Raw genomic sequence first — 18,378 nt, 5'->3', positions numbered from 1 at the left:
ACTTTCAAAGATTTCAGAACTCGAAGTGCTCCAGAAACTTCAAGTTGCAAAGAGAATAGCCAATGATGAAGACTTGATGATACTATTTTTTGAAGCACCAGCAGCGGAAAAAACTGTTTTGGTGAATGCGATTCTAAACAAGGAGATTTAAGACCATATTTTGTTTATGTCCTTCCTGCGCTTTTTATTAACATTTGACACATTTCACCAATGGTATTTGGTAACTATATGGTAACTCCATGTATCTGGTAACTCCATAAAGTCAGTGTTTAATATTTTGATAACAGTAGAAATTTGTTATCTTTCAACTAAATACTTTGATTTCTTTTTGTATTATTTTGGTGATATTATTTCATTTATAATTTAATTTGCTATTTTACACATGATGTTTATTTTTAAATTAAAAAAATAAAATTTTTTGTAAATAAATAATTTTTTTTATTAAATCTATTCCATTCTTTTGACTAATCAAACAACTAAAATGAATTTCCATTCCATCCAAAAGAATAAACCAAACAATAGTCTTGAATTAGTCTTGAATGATCATTCCATTCAACCTTCTTTCCATTCTCCCGCTATTCCATTGGCATCTTCGTTCCATTACTACTAAGAGGGGTGTATTCGATTGAGATTTTAATGGATTATTTTTAGTCTATGGATTTTAATGGATTGCGTCGGATTTTGATTTTGTGCGGATTCTTGATAAATTGTCGCAGAGTTGATAGGATTTAAGCACAATGCTTCAAAATCCCATTGATTTTGATGTGATTTCAAAAAACTTAAAATACACCGAAGAATGTCACAAAATCCATTATTTTATGAAATGCAAAAAAATCCATCAGCATTTGAATACCATCAGATTTTAATGGATTTTAAACAATCCCAATTGAATACCATCAGATTTTAAAGCATAATTTAAAATCTCAATTGAATACCACCAGATTTTGTAGCATAATTTGAAATCCCAAATTGAATACCATCAGATTTTAATGGATTTTAAACAATCCCAATTGAATACCATCAGATTTTAAAACATAATTTAAAATCTCAATTGAATACCACCAGATTTTGTAGCATAATTTGAAATCCCAATTGAATACCTCAAGATTTTAATGGATTTCAAACAATCCCAGTCGAATACCCTCGGATTTCATGAATGCAAAAAAATGCTTTAAAATCTCAATCCAATACACCCCTGTAAAATTCATTCACCCCAGCCAAACAAAACTACTAAACCAGAATAATCAGAGTGAAATTTGAACAAGGCGGAAAAAGAGGATGAGCAGCGGGGCGAAGCTACCGACGACGGAAGCGAATGTGTTAAAAGGACACGAAGGAGGCGTGTTAGCTGCCCGTTTTAACAGCGACGGTAACTATTGCCTCAGCTGCGGTAAAGACGGCACCATTCGTTTATGGAACCCTCACCGTGGCATTCACATCAAAACCTACAAATCTCACGGCCGTCAAGTTCGCGATGTCCACGTCACTCCGTACTATTCGATTCCTCTAATTGGATTACTGTGGATTGCTGATTCCTTAATTGACTGAGTTTATCTGTGCAGGGATAACTCTAAATTAACTTCGTGTGGTGGTGACCGCCAAGTTTTTTATTGGGATGTAGCAACTGGACATGTCATTAGAAAGTTCGCTGGTCATCATAGTGAGGTAGATGATTTATCCCCAGGTATTTGAATATGTGTGTTGTTGAGGATTTTATCATATTTCTTTTCATTCTTTGTATATTAGGTGAATGCTGTTAAATTTAACCACTATGCATCTGTGGTTGTCTCTGCTGGCTATGATCGTTCACTGCGTGTATGGGATTGTAGATCTCACAGCACTCAACCAATTCAGGTCTCTATCCCTCCCTCCCTCCTTCCCTCTCTCTCTCTCCCCCTCCCTCCCTCTCCCCCAACTCTCTCCCTCTCTCCTCCCCCCAAAAATTATTGTTTGATTATATTCGGTTTGTGTGCAGATCATGGACACATTTTCAGATAGTGTCATGTCCCTTTGTTTAACGAAAACTGAAATTATTGCTGGTAGTGTTGATGGAACAGTAAGAACATTTGACATTCGTATTGGTAGGTACGTAACACTCTAGTACCTGGGTCGCGGTCTACAGCCATCGATGTACGTATTGGGGATTCGTCCAACGCTTTTTAACCGATGGACCCCTGGCCACTGGATATTCATCCAACGGTCCAAAAATCATATGCCACCTAACCCATCATCAGCCATCGATGGTTGTGGACCGCGACCCGTAGTACTTAGCTATGAAGCTTATTTGCCAGTGCTTCTCTTTTTCCTTTAAACTGTGAATGATATTGATGGTGTATTTTGATAATTTTGGTTAGAGAAATTTCTGATGACCTAGGACAACCAGTCAATTGCATCACACTTTCTAATGATGGTAACTGTGTCCTGGCTAGTTGCCTGGATTCAACTTTACGTCTGATGGACCGGTAATCCTTGTGATAAATTACTTTTTATATTGAAACTATTCTTTGAAGACTACTTTATATGTAATTGCATCTTGACCCCTCAGATCGACTGGTGAATTACTACAAGAATACAAAGGCCACACTTGCAAGGTTAGGAAATAAGTTCCATTTTTAATTTTCTGGTGGTTTCTATTGCATTAGCCAGTCAGTCCAGCACCCTTGTGTATTTCATGTGATTCTATTTCCTGAGATACTTGACTACTCTTTAATGTACATTCTCTGCTAATGTGTGGAATGTCCAGTTGCACACGAGATTGAGACCAGCTTATTTTCTTTGCCATTTCTAAAAATATAGTTTATAATTTTATGCTGTTACACAGCGACCCTCTAATAAATATTTCCTAATTTCCAATAGTCATTCAAAATGGATTGCTGCCTCACAAACACGGATGCACATGTAGTTGGTGGTTCAGAGGATGGCTCCATTTTTTTCTGGGATTTGGTAGATGCATCAGTTGTCTCCAGTTTTCGAGCTCATTCCTCAGTGGTAAACTTTCTTTCAGTAGTTTGTCATGGTATCATAGTTATAAGAAAGATATCACCTTTTTTCCTTGGAATCTGAACTTGAGATTGTAAGCTGTTACCACTTTTTGGTTTTCTTTATTAAAATTTGATAACTAGGATAAACTATTTTTAGGGTAAAAAGACATTTAGTGTGCTGATAGTTTAGTTCCAATATCCGTATGGAAAGTTCCTGATTTACAATGACCTTGTCACCTGATTTACAATCACATTGTCATGTAATTATATGGAAACTAAGAGCATATGAGCATTACAAGTATACTTAAGGAGACATTATTCATCAGAAGAATGTATGATTTAGGACCTATTTGTTTTAGCTTATCGAGTACCTATATAATAAGTAGTTGTTTTTCTCTTATAAGATGAAGAAAAATGAAACACCATCTTATTTCAAAAGAATATGATCATTATGATTGATGTACCTTCCTAGCCAGTTTGTTCTTGACAGAAGTTGTGTTTAGAACATATGTATATTTAACTTATTTGCCAATGCATTGTTGAAACATTCTTGATCCATTAATTATGTATCATATAACTATATAAGCACAGGGACTGAAAGATAATAAAAGGGCCAAAATCATTCATTAATTGCTGCAGTGACGGCTAAAATCTGCAGACTTCTGGTAAGCGTTGCCAGATTGATGACATTGTTGGCTCATGGAAATAATGTGAGCTATTGTTGATTTAAAACAAGTTAGACCTCTATAAAGTAATACTTTGGTACAGAAAAAGAATATTGTATAGTAGTGGTATTATTTTATCGATAAAATAATATTTATTATATATATATTTGGTTCAGGAAGGAACTAATATTAACCGGGTAATGGAGTAACTACATCTCCACAATTAATCTAATCATACCCTGTAATTGAAATCACGTGACCTGTATTAACTGAAACAATGAACTGCCACGTTGCCACCTGTTTTAAACTTATTTGTACAAGCTTAAACCCGCACTGGTGAGAATATAATTAAAAATTTCTTTTTTATATTTAATTTTTAACTTCATTATATTCTTTTCATATGAGAAATTCTATGAGAATGTATTGAAGTTTGATTAAATATTATTGACCGATTGATTATGTTTTTTTTAGAGATTTAACTTTTATAATATTTTGTATATATTGTGAATGGGTAATAGAAATAATATATATTTTTATTATTTATTTATAAGTTTTTTTAAAATGTTAATATATGTTGTTGATAGTAGTTTTACTCTTTTTTTGTTATATAACTAATTATAAATTATTGTTTTCATTTTTTTAATTTCTTTGTTTATAAGAGAAAGGATGTTATTTATCTTGTATCAATTACATAATAACTTATTTTTTGTCTTGGATTAGAAGACATTAGAATTAAGAAGATTCACGCTCGTCTATCTCTCATTATCTATATATATATATTTTCCATTTGATTTTTAATTTAATACAGAGAAACCAAAAATATGTAACTAAACGACGAACACAGATTGTTCTTATGTTCGCTTATTATATAATAGTTTAGTATAGATGTTTCATCAAATATCAATAAATTTTCATTTTAACAATACTTCCTAGAGATGTAGTTTACAATACTTATATATAAGCCTCCTTTCTTTTCCTTTCTTTTCACATCAATGTTGGGCTAGTCGAGGCTCGTCCATGCCCAGTGCCAATAATAAACCCTTTGATTTGTCCCTCCCTAGCTCTAGAATCCACCCTCCCTAGTCCCGCGCTCTTTCTCAACTCGACTTTTAAGTTCAGTGGCTTTTATCATTGACTAACACCTGTGCTATAAGACAATTATGTGGGGAGTCTCCCTTGATTGATAGGAACAACAAATTAGTAGAATGAGGAATCAAGAGACGAATAGGGGGCCTATCATGGGCAATTAAGGTTTTTCTTTATATTGTTATTTTATGAGTTCAGTGAAAATATTAATTTAATCTATTAGCCAAGTCGTGACCGAAAGATTATATTACCTAAATGAGGTTATTACTATATTGCATATTATATTACCGAGGTTTGTATGTCCTTTGGTATGTTTAGGTTGTTTGAAACAATGAAATAAAGAATTATCTTTATTTTCTTCCTTCCGTTTAACTCCTTTTAAATTTTCTTATCTTTATATCATGTGTATGTTGAAGGTCTTTGATTTTGTTATAGTTGGCCTCTGTATATGCCTAGTAAAAAAATAAAAAACATCAGTTGTCAGAACTCTTTCATAATCTGGTAAACTACTCTTCAGTTATAAAAAGACTTGCTCACTGAATACTGTGATATGTGGAGATGAAGGCAGCATACTTATCTACCTGCATAGCGAATTTGATATTTATATATATGTTTTTAGTGAATAATTATGTACTATATTACTCAGACTCAGGCATTGAGTGTCGGACAGGACAGATATCTAAGTGCCGGAATAATATATTAACAAACAAGTATGATAAGTAAGACACCTTAAGAAGAAGAAACATTAATATTCAGATATAACATCATATTGTAAAGGACTTTGAAAATTAGACGTTCTATACTTCGATCTCATTTTTACTTCTTTCTTTCAAAGTATGCTTATTTCAGTCAGAAGAGTCAGAGTAACATACATAATGTGTTATGTTTCCGGTTTATACTTGCCAACTGTTATCTGCTGACAGCCTACAAGGTAATTGATATGAAAATATATCATCCTAAATTTGCAGGTAACAAGTGTGAGTTATCACCCAAAGGACAACTGCATGATAACTGCTTCAGTAGATGGCACAATCCGGGTTTGGAAAAGTTGAGCACAATTAGGTCATAAAATTTTTAAACTTATTGTTACTGCTATTAGATATGGTGAAAGATATTGTATTTTGTACCTCAATTTTTTCAACTGAACGGAATTTTTCTACTTTTGATCAGGTACCGATTTAATACAAAATATGATTCTCGTGTTATCTGTAACATTATACATACACAGTTGATTGATGAGGTTGTCCACAGCTGGTCAGCTTGGATAATGGATATCAAGTTCCATCCTGTGTCATTTTTGAACCATTCTGTTTAATGTTATAGATAATCGAACGTAAAATGAGTATAGACCGTGTGTTTGTTGCAGGTTGTTTTTAGCCTTTTGCAGAGTTACAGCAAGACCGTGTAGTAGGGCTGAGCATTCGGTTCGGTTAACTGAATACCGAACCGAAATTACCGAAATATTTCGGTTCGGTTAACCGAACCGAAATATTTCGGTTAACCGAACCGAAATATTTCGGTTCTTAATTCGGTTATGGTTTTCTGGCTATTTCGGTATTTCGGTTTTTATACCGAATTAACCGAAAAAACCGAATAACCAAAATATTTAAAATAAAAAATATTTATATTAGATTATATACATAAAAGTTTGTTTTTTTAATAAATCTTAACATCTTATATGATATATATATCATATTATGTGCTCATTAACTCAGTATTTTACATCAAAGATGCACCGACTCTAACTGGAAGTCTGTTTTCAGATCTTTTCGCTTGTAATCTCTGTTTTTTGCTGATCAGTTTTACAATCTGTCTTCCATGTTGCATTACAGGGGATTCAAATAATACGGAGCTAAGCTTAAGCTTTTTTCCCGATGTTTTTTTCATTATTTTTGTGATTTTTGTTCACTATTATAAAATTTCGGTTTTTTATTTCGGTATTCGGTTTTAACCGAAATAAAAAGTTCGGTTCGGTAAAATAATCGAATTAAATTCGGTTCACTATTCGGTTATGGTTTTCGAGCTTATTCGGTATTTCGGTTATTTCGGTATTCGGTTCGGTTTTTACCGAATACTCAGCCCTACCGTGTAGTTGTGCTAAAATAGATGAGTTATGATGTGGCACAAAAAGTGGTTTTTGATGCTTAAATAACACTATGTTTCCTATGATTGTTTTTATGATTGTTTTTATATCTTGTTCTGACTTATTCTTCCAATTACTCTACTGTTTTAAATACAAAATTAATTTTTCTGTCTAACTTTTCACCAAAGTACCACACTATATTCACTTTCTAATGACCGGCAATTATTTCTTCATTCATCTTTTGTTCAAGTACTGAGAATGAATTTTAGCATTGTTCTGTATTATAGAAGGTTGTATTTGTTCAAGTACTGAGAATGAATTTTAGCATTGTTCTGTATTATAAAAGGTATACAACATCAGAGTGGTTAATGGCGATGTGTAGTTTTTGTTTTCCGAGGACTAGCTCTTAGATGGTAGGATGTCGGTTGGGAATGGAGGCATAAATAAAAACTTAGGAGCCTTAGCTTAAAAGAAAAGATTTGACTTCTTGCTTAAACTAAAGAATTGGAGTAGAAGTGAAAAGTAAATAAGTTAATAAAGTGTTTGGAAAAAAAGCAGAAGCTGTAAGAGAAAAGCCAGCGTTCTCAGCTTCTTAAAAGTGCTTTTATTTATTTACACAAACAGGTCATGAGAAGCAGAAGCCAGAAACAGAGTTCTAAATCTTTGGTGTATATAACATCAGTGGAAGTTGGATATCATGGTAAGTCTAAGAGATCTTTGATGTATATAACATCAGTGGAAGTTGGATATCATGGTAAGTCTAAGAGATTTCTTACCTGATATCCTAAATTATAATTAGAGAAAATGATGAAAAAAAATTGATCCAATGTCATAGTCATCTCTCATATTATTAGGACAATCTCTTGGCTTATTTTTTAAGTTACTTCTCTTCTTATCCTATCTTGTATATTTTATAATAGATTATAATACACATTTTATAATAGATTATAATACACATTCTTTTCCTCTTTCCATTTTTATATTATCCTTAGTGATAAAAGTAAATATTTGGCAATAAAATATTAAATATATAGCAGGCTGTTCGACTTTTTTGCACGCCCTTCTAAATCTCTCAATTGAATATTAAAATTATTGTTTTATTTATTTATTTTTGAATAAAAATATATGATTAATATTATAATTTAAGAAAAGAAAATTTTAAAAATAATGATTTTAACTATGCGGTGAAAAGACTTACAATTGTGTGCCAAAATGTTAAAACACCTATATTTTAAAAGAGAAAAAATATGTCCTAAACTACTAAAACATAATTTTTTATATTTCATCTAAAATTATGAACTAAAATATTGTTTTTATATGATATTTCAAATTTAAACGAAGACATTATTTGATTTCCTCTCTCACGACATGTGACTCAAAATTCAGATATTCTGCATCTTGTTTTGGTTATTTAATGTACCCCGTTTTGGCTTAATGTGCCGATGGACATAATAATAAGGTGCAGGAATTAATATATCCTTAACTTAGTAATATAAAATTAAGAAATTAGTGTTCAAATTATTAATGATTTAAGAATTCAAATTATAGGAAAGAAAGCAGAATTTCTTAACATTTTATCAAGTAAAATAAACATATGTATAATTTGATTATTTTCTAATACATCTAAAATGAATATTTAATATAGGTTGCACCCTATTTGTTTAATAATATATTCATGAATATATTTGATATTAAACTGATAAAAATAAGGTAATAATATTTATTTGATATTAAATTTATTTATTTGTACATACTAAATAAGAGCAAGTCCAATAAGTGCACTATAAATATATTAACAAAACATATTACGTAAGTGCAAGTCTAATAATATTTTGACATGTATCTTATAAATATATTAATAATATATTAGTAATGTTTGGATATAGAATATTATTTGGTCTACGTGCTTCAACAACTTCTTTAATATAATCGTATTTTATTTTTAGAATAATAATATATTTAAATTATTTTTATAGGGAAGTATTTTACCCATTTGAAAATGGTTGAAATGCTAGTTTTTCCCCAATATTTTAAATCAAAAAGAGACCATCTTCCTTAACAAATTACACACTAAACATGCTTAAGGTGAAATGCAAGTACGGTAATATACTGATATACAGTGCATACCAAGCACGCTTACGATAAATAAGTGTCCTGGAAGCAAATTAGTTGGGATAGTAATGAAAGCATAGCGATGAGACAGTAGTTTAGTTAGTTTAGTTAGCATGCTAAAGACATGTCCGCTTTTTATGTAATGAAATCGTTTAACAAAACATTCTTAACTAACTAATCGCTAACCATTATACTACCTCTGATATTAGTTTTAACTTAATTTTGATAGTTACACTCCAGAAGTCAAAACAAAATTCATAGACATAAGGACATTAAAAACTAAATGTTCCGAAATTCAGTTTTGTGGCACTAAGCAAGTCATGTGTTATTAAAACCAGTGTTGTAAAAAGCGGGAATCGGACTTAATCGGTAAAGTCACGGAACAAGGATTAATTGGGGATTAATTGAATTGATCGGAGATTAATCGGATTGATAGGTGATTAATCGGAGATTTAATCAGTTCGACGAGTTACGGAACAGAGATTAATCGGTGATTAATCGTGATTAATCAGCGATTTTTAGAACAGAGATTAAAACACGAATCTGGTCACTCCGTAATAACAGTGAAGAATGTATCTACCATGGAACATGCAATACAATAGGATCTTATAATAGACTTATTAAATCATTTCTCATTCTTTTTTTTCTTTTCCTTTTTTTAATTTTTTTTTCCGCGTTTTCTTTCTTTTCTCCCCCTCCATTTTTGTCCGTCTAAAACCTTTATAGTATGATCCAGTAACCTCTAGCACACCTTTTGCAATATAGGAGAGACGGAGATAGAGGAAGAGACAGGGAGAGACGGAGGGAGAGAGATATACAGAGAGAGATCTCCATTTTTATGTGGTGAGATGATAAATATAAGAAAGGAGTGGAAAAGCTTAAAACAGGGGAAAAAGAGATTGATACACACAATCATACATTGTCTGTTTATGCATATTACTCAGCAGCTGGGCTGGCTTTAGTAAATTCAATTCCAAAATGATAACTGTTACAGCTCTACCAACTTGCGTTGAAAACTGACCCTCCCAGCCTACAATCTTTCATCATCATCGTCATCATCCATTGATTTCTTGTTAGTAGTATCCATGCATGTAGACTCTTCTTTACTACTCTGTCCTCCACTCCACTCTTCTTCATCTTCGAGGGTTGCCATTCCAGTCGTAAAATATAAGTAATCTCTTGCTGATTTATTGTTATTTCTGGGAGTGGTATGGATACTGGAGGGAGATTGATTGCAGGCTCTCACATCAGAAATGAGTTCGTTTGTATAAATGCTGATGATATTACTAGACGGGTAACTTTTATTTCTCTTCTTAATTTCAATCGCTGCTGTTTATCATATATTTTTATCATATGCACTACAAGAAACAGGGTCATTTCCGACCAAGTGCAAAACTGTGGGGCGGTCGGGTCTGGCCTAAAACCGAACAGTTTGTGCAGGAGCTTGGACATGACCCTAAAATTGTCGATAAAATTGTTCTAATCTGCAATATGTTAGATTTGCATTCCTACTCCAGCAGTGAGGTCTAATGTTTTAGATCTTAAATTATTATTATTCCTTAAAAATCTCGACGAGCTATTCCATTTTGAGACATATTTGCTCTTAATTCATGAAATTGTTAATCCCTATACTACTGCCTTTTCTACTTACCATATGATTCGCACTGTGCTAAAATAGCTTGTGTCTATGCCCCTAAATGAATTAAGTAAAGAATAAAATTACTAGACTCGTATTATAGTCCTTGTATTATAATCCTTGCATAGTAAAGAGTTTTGAGTAGTAGGTTCATACCAAGCTACAAATTTGCAACAACAAGAAGCCGTGTTCTGGTAAACATTAGCATGGTATGGATAAATCTTTGGTGAGAACAAAAGGCAAAATTGGGTATTAAAATTGGAAATTGTTCGACAACAGGCTTTTAATTGTATTGTTTTTTTATGTATACTTCAGTCTGGACATAAGTGATTGTTATACCTGCCTATTTATGTTTCCGCATTAGCTTTAATTTCAGTATTAATGGAACTACATTTTGTTTCAGCTGAATTCTGCAAAAGCCTTGAGTGGGCATGAATGTCAGATTTGTGGGGAGATGATTGAGATAACTGTAGATATGGAGCTCTTTGTTGCCTGCAACGAATGTGCCTTCCCTGTTTGTAGAATGTGCTATGAGTACGAAAGACGAGAGGGGAATCAAACTTGTCCTCAGTGCAAAACTAGATACAAGAGAATTAAAGGTAACAGTCTCCTGTAAAAAAGGCAAATCTCATCAAAATCCAGAATCCATGAAAATTGTTGTTTAAAATCAGCAAAATTTGCAGGTTGTCCCAGGGTTGTTGGTGACGATGACGAAGATGATGACATTGATGACTTGGACCATGAGTTTGATATGGGTAAAACGGATGCTTTGGACCCGTCTAAACTTGCTGCTGCTATGCTCTTTGCACGTCGTAATCATGGTTATGGAAGTGTAACTAACGGAAGCCAGGCTAGTTCGTCTGGACTCTCTACATGCTCAGAACATGAGTTTAATCAGCTCCCTGAAATTCCTCTTTTGACCTACAATGAAGAGGTAAATAGCATAGTATATATATGGCACCACTTAATCTATGATTATAAGTCGGAGATATGTGCTTACATTTTATGGCCATTGCCTACTGCTTGTATTATTCTTTATTTTTATTTCTATAGGATGATGAGATAATGTCCAATCACCATGCGCTGATAGTATCTCCATCCACGGGTGTCCATTCACTGCCTTATGCTGGTTCATCTGTAGCCTGTGAGTTAGTTTGTTTTGTCACATTATTATCTCAGAGGTATGACCATTCATCTCCAGAGCAGTCACAACATTGTTTTTCCATGATTTAGTGCAACCCAGGCCTATGGTTCCAAAAAAAGACACGGCACTTTATGGCTATGGTAGTGTCGCCTGGAGAAATAGGCTGGAACACTGGAAGAAAGAGCAGAGTGATAGGCTGCAGGTGATGAAGCAGCATAGCAACCATGGTGGAGACATTATTGAGATTGATGTGAACAATCCTGATTTTCCCTTGTGAGTAATTACTACCACTATCTTTAAAAGTAAAACTGCTGATATCCTCTATTAAATTTTTCTGTGGAGAAAGATTATACTAATTTTGCAGATTAAGAACAAATTTGTAGGCAGTTTATGTAATCTTGTTTATCGTGTCAGTTATGTACATTATGAAAAGTACAAACTCTTACAAGCTCATTGGTTTACTATGTCAGGCTGGATGAAGGCAGACAACCACTTTCGAGGAAGTTACCAATTTCTTCTAGCAAGATAAACCCATACAGATTGATAATTTTGCTCCGCCTCATAATTTTGGGCCTGTTTTTTCATTATAGACTTTTGCACCCTGTACATGATGCATATGCTCTGTGGATGACATCAGTCATATGTGAAATATGGTTTGCTCTATCCTGGATTCTTGATCAGTTCCCAAAATGGTATCCAATCGAACGAGAAACGTACCTTGAGCGCCTATCGCTTAGGTATGTGAGAGTACTTAGTTCACATATCTGGTATATGACTAGAGCTATTTGCTATTGAAAAACTTGACATTGTAACAATAAACTATGTTTTTCCATATTTTGTGCTCTTCAGGTATGAGAAAGAGGGGAAACCATCAGAATTAGCTAGCATAGACATCTTTGTAAGCACCGTTGATCCATTAAAAGAACCTCCACTCATCACAGCGAACACTGTTCTGTCCATCCTCGCAGTAGACTATCCGGTGGAAAAGGTTGCATGCTATGTCTCAGATGATGGTGCAGCTATGCTAACTTTTGAAGCTCTCTCCGAGACTTCAGAATTTGCTACTAAATGGGTCCCGTTTTGCAAGAAGTTTAATATAGAGCCAAGAGCTCCAGAGTGGTACTTTTCTCAGAAGATTGACTATCTAAAGAACAAAATTTATCCAGGATTTGCTAGGGAAAGGCGTGCAATGAAGGTTTGCTATTATCTCCTCCTTTTCTAGCTCTTGATAATTTTTTTTAAAGTTCAGCATGTGACAGACTCTTAAAATGAAACTGGGTGCAGAGAGAGTATGAAGAATTCAAAGTACGAATAAATAGTCTGGTTTCCACAGCACAGAAGGTTCCTGATGACGGTTGGACAATGCAGGATGGAACGCCATGGCCTGGTAACAATGTCCGCGGCCATCCTGGGATGATCCAGGTTATATTCTATCAAAAAAATCTTATGAATCTTCGACGCCTCATATTAATATGAATCAGAGCAACCATGTAAGATAAACTAAGTACAAGATCAGTACATTGATATTTGGTTATATGGCTTTTTCTAGGTCTTCCTTGGTCACAGTGGCGTTCATGATATTGATGGCAGTAAGTTGCCTACCTTAGTTTATGTATCTCGTGAGAAGAGACCGGGATTTGATCACCACAAAAAGGCGGGAGCCATGAATGCACTGGTAACTGCAAATTCATACTTTATATCAATACTATTTGCAGACAGTCTTTTTTTTGTGTGTGTACTATCAACTTATAGTAGGAGTTGTAAATAAATTTCAAATCACCTCTATTTTCATTATTAGGTGCGGGTTTCAGCCATTCTCTCGAATGCTCCTTTTGTTCTAAATGTAGACTGTGATCATTATATCAACAATAGCAAGGCACTTAGGGAAGCCATGTGTTTTATGATGGACCCAACTGTGGGAAAGAAGATATGCTATGTACAGTTTCCTCAAAGATTTGATGGCATCGATCTTCATGACAGATATTCAAATAGGAACGTTTTGTTCTTTGACGTATGTTATCCTTCCTCTTTAATTTAGTTTAGTTTGTTTTATTTCTATATATCGGTTGGAAAAAGAATCTTAGTTTATAGTTGTCTACAGATTAATATGAAAGGCTTAGATGGTTTACAAGGACCGATATACGTTGGAACAGGATGTGTTTTCAGAAGACGGGCACTTTATGGGTATGATGCTCCTGCCAAGAAGAAAGTCCCGAGTAAGACGTGTAATTGTTGGCCGGAATGGTGCTTTCTGTGTTGTGGTTGTGGGTCTAGGAAGGAGAAGAAGATAGAACAGAAGGAAAAGAAAGATAAGCTAAAGCACAGGGATATGTCAAAGCAGATACATTCCCTCGAAACTATTGAAGAAGGATATGAAGGTAAGCATCCCTTCAAGATATACATCTCATCTTGATTGCCACACGATCAAAAATCCTATTAATCCTAACTTGGCTCTATGGCAGGATTTGATACTGAGTTTTCAGCCTCTACTTCCCAATCAAAACTTGAGGAGAAGTTTGGGAGATCTTCTACGTTTATTGTCTCTACTCTACTGGAGGATGGTGGAACTCGTGATGAGTCTAGTGAAGTGTTCTTAAAAGAAGCCATTCATGTAATCTGCTGTGGTTATGAAGATAAGACAGAATGGGGAAAAGAGGTAGCTGAAATCGTAAATTTAATTTGGTAAGCTTCCCACTTCAGTTATATGTTATTAGTTATTAGTAACATCCTTTATCCTATGCTCTACCAGGTTGGCTGGATATATGGTTCTGTAACAGAGGACATCTTGACAGGATTCAAAATGCACTGCCATGGTTGGCGGTCTGTGTACTGTATGCCTAAAAGGCCTGCGTTCAAAGGTTCTGCACCAATTAATCTGTCTGATCGCCTTAATCAGGTTCTTAGGTGGGCCCTTGGATCTGTAGAAATTTTTCTCAGCAAACATTGTCCAATCTGGTATGGCTATGGAGGCGGTTTGAAGTGGTTGGAACGTTTGTCATATATAAACTCTGTTGTGTATCCCTGGACTTCTATTCCCTTGATTGTTTACTGCACTTTGCCTGCCATTTGCCTTCTCACTGGAAAATTTATCGTCCCAGAGGTACATTCTAGTATCATACTATGTGGATAAAATGCATTTTGAAATCCATGTCATTTTTTCAATATCATTTTACCACACTAGTGAAAAGTTTCCTTGACTGTTCAAGTTACTCTATAATTTTTGCTTTGTTATATTATTATTTGGGATGACTAAGAAGTTTACTTTGAACTATTAATTTACTGCTGAATGAATATTATGAATTTTTTAGCAAGTAAATGTTGCATTCAACCTTGCAGATCAGCAACTATGCGAGCATAGTGTTCTTGGCACTTTTTATGTCCATTGCAGCAACAGGCATCCTCGAGATGCAATGGGGTGGTGTCCAAATAGATGATTGGTGGAGAAATGAACAATTCTGGGTGATTGGAGGTGTGTCGTCTCACCTGTTTGCTCTTTTCCAGGGTCTTCTCAAGGTTTTGGGTGGTGTGAGTACCAATTTCACCGTAACATCCAAAGGTGGTGATGATGGAGAGTATTCTGAGCTGTACGTATTCAAGTGGACGTCTTTACTGATCCCTCCCACTACGCTGTTGATCATAAACCTAGTTGGGGTTGTCGTAGGGATATCTGATGCCATTAATAATGGTTACGATTCTTGGGGTCCCTTGTTTGGTAGATTGTTCTTTGCCTTCTGGGTCATTGTTCATCTTTACCCCTTCCTCAAAGGTTTGCTTGGTAAACAAGATAGAATGCCTACGATAGTTATGGTCTGGTCGATTCTGCTAGCTTCTATATTAACCCTTATGTGGGTTCGAGTGAATCCATTCGTTTCTACAGATGGTCCGGTGCTTGAAGTCTGTGGACTGGATTGTGACTGAGATATCAGATATGTCAAGGTATAGTGAGGATTTCCAAAATAGGTCCACAGTTGTACAATTTTACAGGTTTTCTATCATGGTACCTTTTCCTCTCTCCAGGATACTTGTTCAGAGAAAACTCAAGTGTTATGGTTAAGAGTTATTTTGTATGAATAGTACTGTAAAATGCAAGTGTTGATATTTAAACTTGTAATGTATACTTGTTGATGTTTATATATATAATACAAGAAACAGTTCCTCATCATTACTGTAGTTGCAGGTTGTTGAATTACTATTATTTCATCACCACATATACATGTATCTGTTGCTCTTATACTCTCCACAACCCCTCGGAAGACATATAAGACGTGACCAGTGTTGCATATACAAATTGGATAAAAAAAATTGCACACGTTAATTGAGGTAGGATGTTCGAATTGGTGCTATTTATAAGGCCCATTCCAATCACAACTAACTCTGTCAATTTATCAAAGATTTTATTCCCAGTTTTGTGCATAAAGCATTTTTCATAATATCTTGCGTCTTTTTAGAATATTTTTCATTGTTACTCTGGAAAATTAAACCTCATTACAGTCTAAGCCTCTTTCCGGCTATCTAAACGATACAAGAGAAACGAGATCAAAGTTTAAAAAACGAATCTGAAACAAGCATCCAAAAATTTTGCCTACTTAGAAGAATACAAAGAAAACTATGTAGACCAGGTCTTCTCCTTGTAGCCCTCTTGTGCTCCCCAAACTTGTTGGCCTTTTTCTTTTGAGAATATATTATATTTAAGTGTCCTAACTTGACTGAGCCAAAGACTTTCCAAAATCGAATCAAAAAACAATTTTTCCATCAGCGAGGTGGCGCGGGCGCGCTCCCTAGGGCGCGGGCCCGCTCCCACGGCTCCCCCCGATGGCGCGGGCACGCTCTGCCCCTGCCCTCGTCCTTGCTTCGTTCCTTTTGCACCCTTTCGAGCTTCATTTTCTAAAGTTTTACCACCATAAAATCCTCGAGAAGCACTCTCCAACCTCCATCCAAGGGCTCTGCACAAATAAACAAAAAACACATCAAAAACACCACATACATGAGACCAAGTTATCAATTTAAGTCGATACGAAGCGTTTTTAAGTGGATATAAAATCCACTTATCAAGAGAAAATAGTTAAAACAGGAAAAAGTGTTGACGAGTGTCATTGTGTGTGGGTGGTGCATTTTGCGTTGATTATTGCTTATAATTAGTATAAAATACATATCTTACTCTTAATTTACTACTTTGTATGCTAATTTTAAGAAACTTCAGTTTTTAAATAATTGGAATGGAACCTGGTTGAACTAATCGAATTTTTATATTTTCTTCAAAGTTTTTTCATTTTTTAACGGATTCCGTTAAGGTCAACTGATATTTAACGACACAGTGACCTAAATGCAAATTTTTATTAGTTCGGTTAATTGACTGCAAGTTATAATTTAGTTTTGTGATCTATTTGGAAGTTTTTTGAGTTTAGTGACCCAATTGCACGTTGGTCATGAGTTTAGTGATATTTTTGCCTATCAATCCGGAAAATAATTAAACCGATTCTTTTCTGTGAGTGTGTTTTTACCTAATTAGAGGGATTCTTTTTGTATGTGTTTGTTCCACTAAAACCATCATTGGCTGACATTCAGATTTAGCTATAATTAAGATTTATTGTTTTGAGAGTCGACTTTCAAAACTAGGGTTCTAACCGTCACTTCTCCGTTCTTCAACCTATATCCCTCTTCCATATTCTCTTCTATTTACCAGTTTATTAATAAAATCAAGATCTAACCCTTGTGAGTTAGTTTATGTTGAGTACCTTGTGTTATCAAGGTTGTGCCCATTTTTTTTGGGATATTTGTGTTTATTTTGATGTTTTTGTGTGTTTTGTTGGGTTTCAGTGACGTTTTGAAGAGGGACTTACATGGTATTTTTGGTGATCCATAAGGCTTGGATCATAAATGGCACGGTGGTGAATATCGCAGGAATTCACCTTTTATGACTTAAAATTGTTCATGTTTTTTGGGGTCATTTTTTGATCCAATATTAGTTGATGTAACTGATAATTCTGATTTCTGAACATAAGACTACAGATGATGCTGCTTATGTAATGGTCAATTGTGATGCTCCTATAACAAAAACTGATGTAGCTTGGATTGCTCGAGATTTTATCATAATACTTTTTAGTTTAAAGAATTTAAATATTTTATGTATTAAACAATCTGAAAGAAAGCGACTATATATTTAGCTCATGTTTTTTTTCTTAATTAGGTTGTAATTGACAGTTCGAAGTTTGTCTCAGTTGAGTTTCAGTTATTTATTAAAATTTTCGTTTTTCGGCAAAAAAAAAAAACTATCATTAGCTACACATATTTTAGTTTTAGGTTAACCTAATATCATTGCTTACTCATTCCTCACCTCAACTAGGTATTTGCTTTCCTTTTTTTAATTTTTTTTCTTTTCATTTATAATCCATATATGAAATAATTAAAAAATAAAAATAATATATAAAAAAATTAATTTAGTTATTATAAATTAGAAAATTATTTTATTTATACATTTATTTATTATGATAATTAATTAAAATTTTAAACTAAAAAAATAATTTTTAAAAATTTAAAAACATTGTATTGTTATAAACATAATATATGTGACTTTTTGAAATTATATGATATCATAAAAATCAAATATAAAGCTTGTCATATAATTTTTCATTTCCTTTCCAGATCAAAATCAAACAAATAAAAATATCCAG

At 34.0% G+C, this 18,378-nt stretch overlaps 2 protein-coding genes across 2 annotated transcripts; both read left to right on the top strand.

Moving 5' to 3' along the window:
• The first annotated feature begins 1,209 nt into the window (after window positions 1-1,209).
• Window positions 1,210-6,097, top strand: LOC108215286 (uncharacterized). Its single transcript, XM_017387716.2, has 9 exons — window positions 1,210-1,490; window positions 1,563-1,665; window positions 1,747-1,854; window positions 1,976-2,085; window positions 2,355-2,462; window positions 2,546-2,591; window positions 2,857-2,988; window positions 5,701-5,794; window positions 5,903-6,097. Exons 1-8 carry the CDS (start codon window positions 1,279-1,281, stop codon window positions 5,782-5,784), a joined length of 903 nt encoding a protein of 300 aa, XP_017243205.1. The 5' UTR covers window positions 1,210-1,278; the 3' UTR covers window positions 5,785-5,794; window positions 5,903-6,097.
• A 3,378-nt stretch (window positions 6,098-9,475) lies between these two features.
• On the top strand, window positions 9,476-15,861 carry LOC108215285 (cellulose synthase A catalytic subunit 5 [UDP-forming]). The gene is made up of 14 exons (XM_017387714.2): window positions 9,476-10,221; window positions 10,967-11,162; window positions 11,247-11,497; window positions 11,617-11,707; window positions 11,797-11,980; window positions 12,178-12,444; window positions 12,557-12,902; window positions 12,992-13,129; window positions 13,257-13,382; window positions 13,506-13,718; window positions 13,809-14,085; window positions 14,170-14,363; window positions 14,457-14,807; window positions 15,044-15,861. Exons 1-14 carry the CDS (start codon window positions 10,138-10,140, stop codon window positions 15,623-15,625), a joined length of 3,300 nt encoding a protein of 1,099 aa, XP_017243203.1. The 5' UTR covers window positions 9,476-10,137; the 3' UTR covers window positions 15,626-15,861.
• Window positions 15,862-18,378: the final 2,517 nt, after the last annotated feature.

This window comes from Daucus carota, chromosome 3 (genome assembly GCF_001625215.2).
Source record: "Daucus carota subsp. sativus chromosome 3, DH1 v3.0, whole genome shotgun sequence".
Lineage (NCBI taxonomy): Eukaryota > Viridiplantae > Streptophyta > Magnoliopsida > Apiales > Apiaceae > Daucus > Daucus carota.
Note: the sequence above shows the minus strand (reverse complement) of the source record. Positions and strands in the feature narration are given on the sequence as shown.

What these genes read in the sequence shown, in the direction of transcription:
- LOC108215286 (XM_017387716.2), top strand. Translation starts at nt 1,279, where the DNA reads ATGAGCAGCGGGGCGAAGCTACCGACGACGGAAGCGAATGTGTTAAAA. An exon ending in TTTGACATTCGTATTGGTAG is followed by an intron (nt 2,086 to 2,354) that starts GTACGTAACACT and finishes AATTTTGGTTAG; the next exon opens with AGAAATTTCTGATGACCTAG. An exon ending in TTCGAGCTCATTCCTCAGTG is followed by an intron (nt 2,989 to 5,700) that starts GTAAACTTTCTT and finishes CTAAATTTGCAG; the next exon opens with GTAACAAGTGTGAGTTATCA.
- LOC108215285 (XM_017387714.2), top strand. Translation starts at nt 10,138, where the DNA reads ATGGATACTGGAGGGAGATTGATTGCAGGCTCTCACATCAGAAATGAG. An exon ending in CGGGAGCCATGAATGCACTG is followed by an intron (nt 13,383 to 13,505) that starts GTAACTGCAAAT and finishes TTTCATTATTAG; the next exon opens with GTGCGGGTTTCAGCCATTCT. An exon ending in AGACAGAATGGGGAAAAGAG is followed by an intron (nt 14,364 to 14,456) that starts GTAGCTGAAATC and finishes ATGCTCTACCAG; the next exon opens with GTTGGCTGGATATATGGTTC.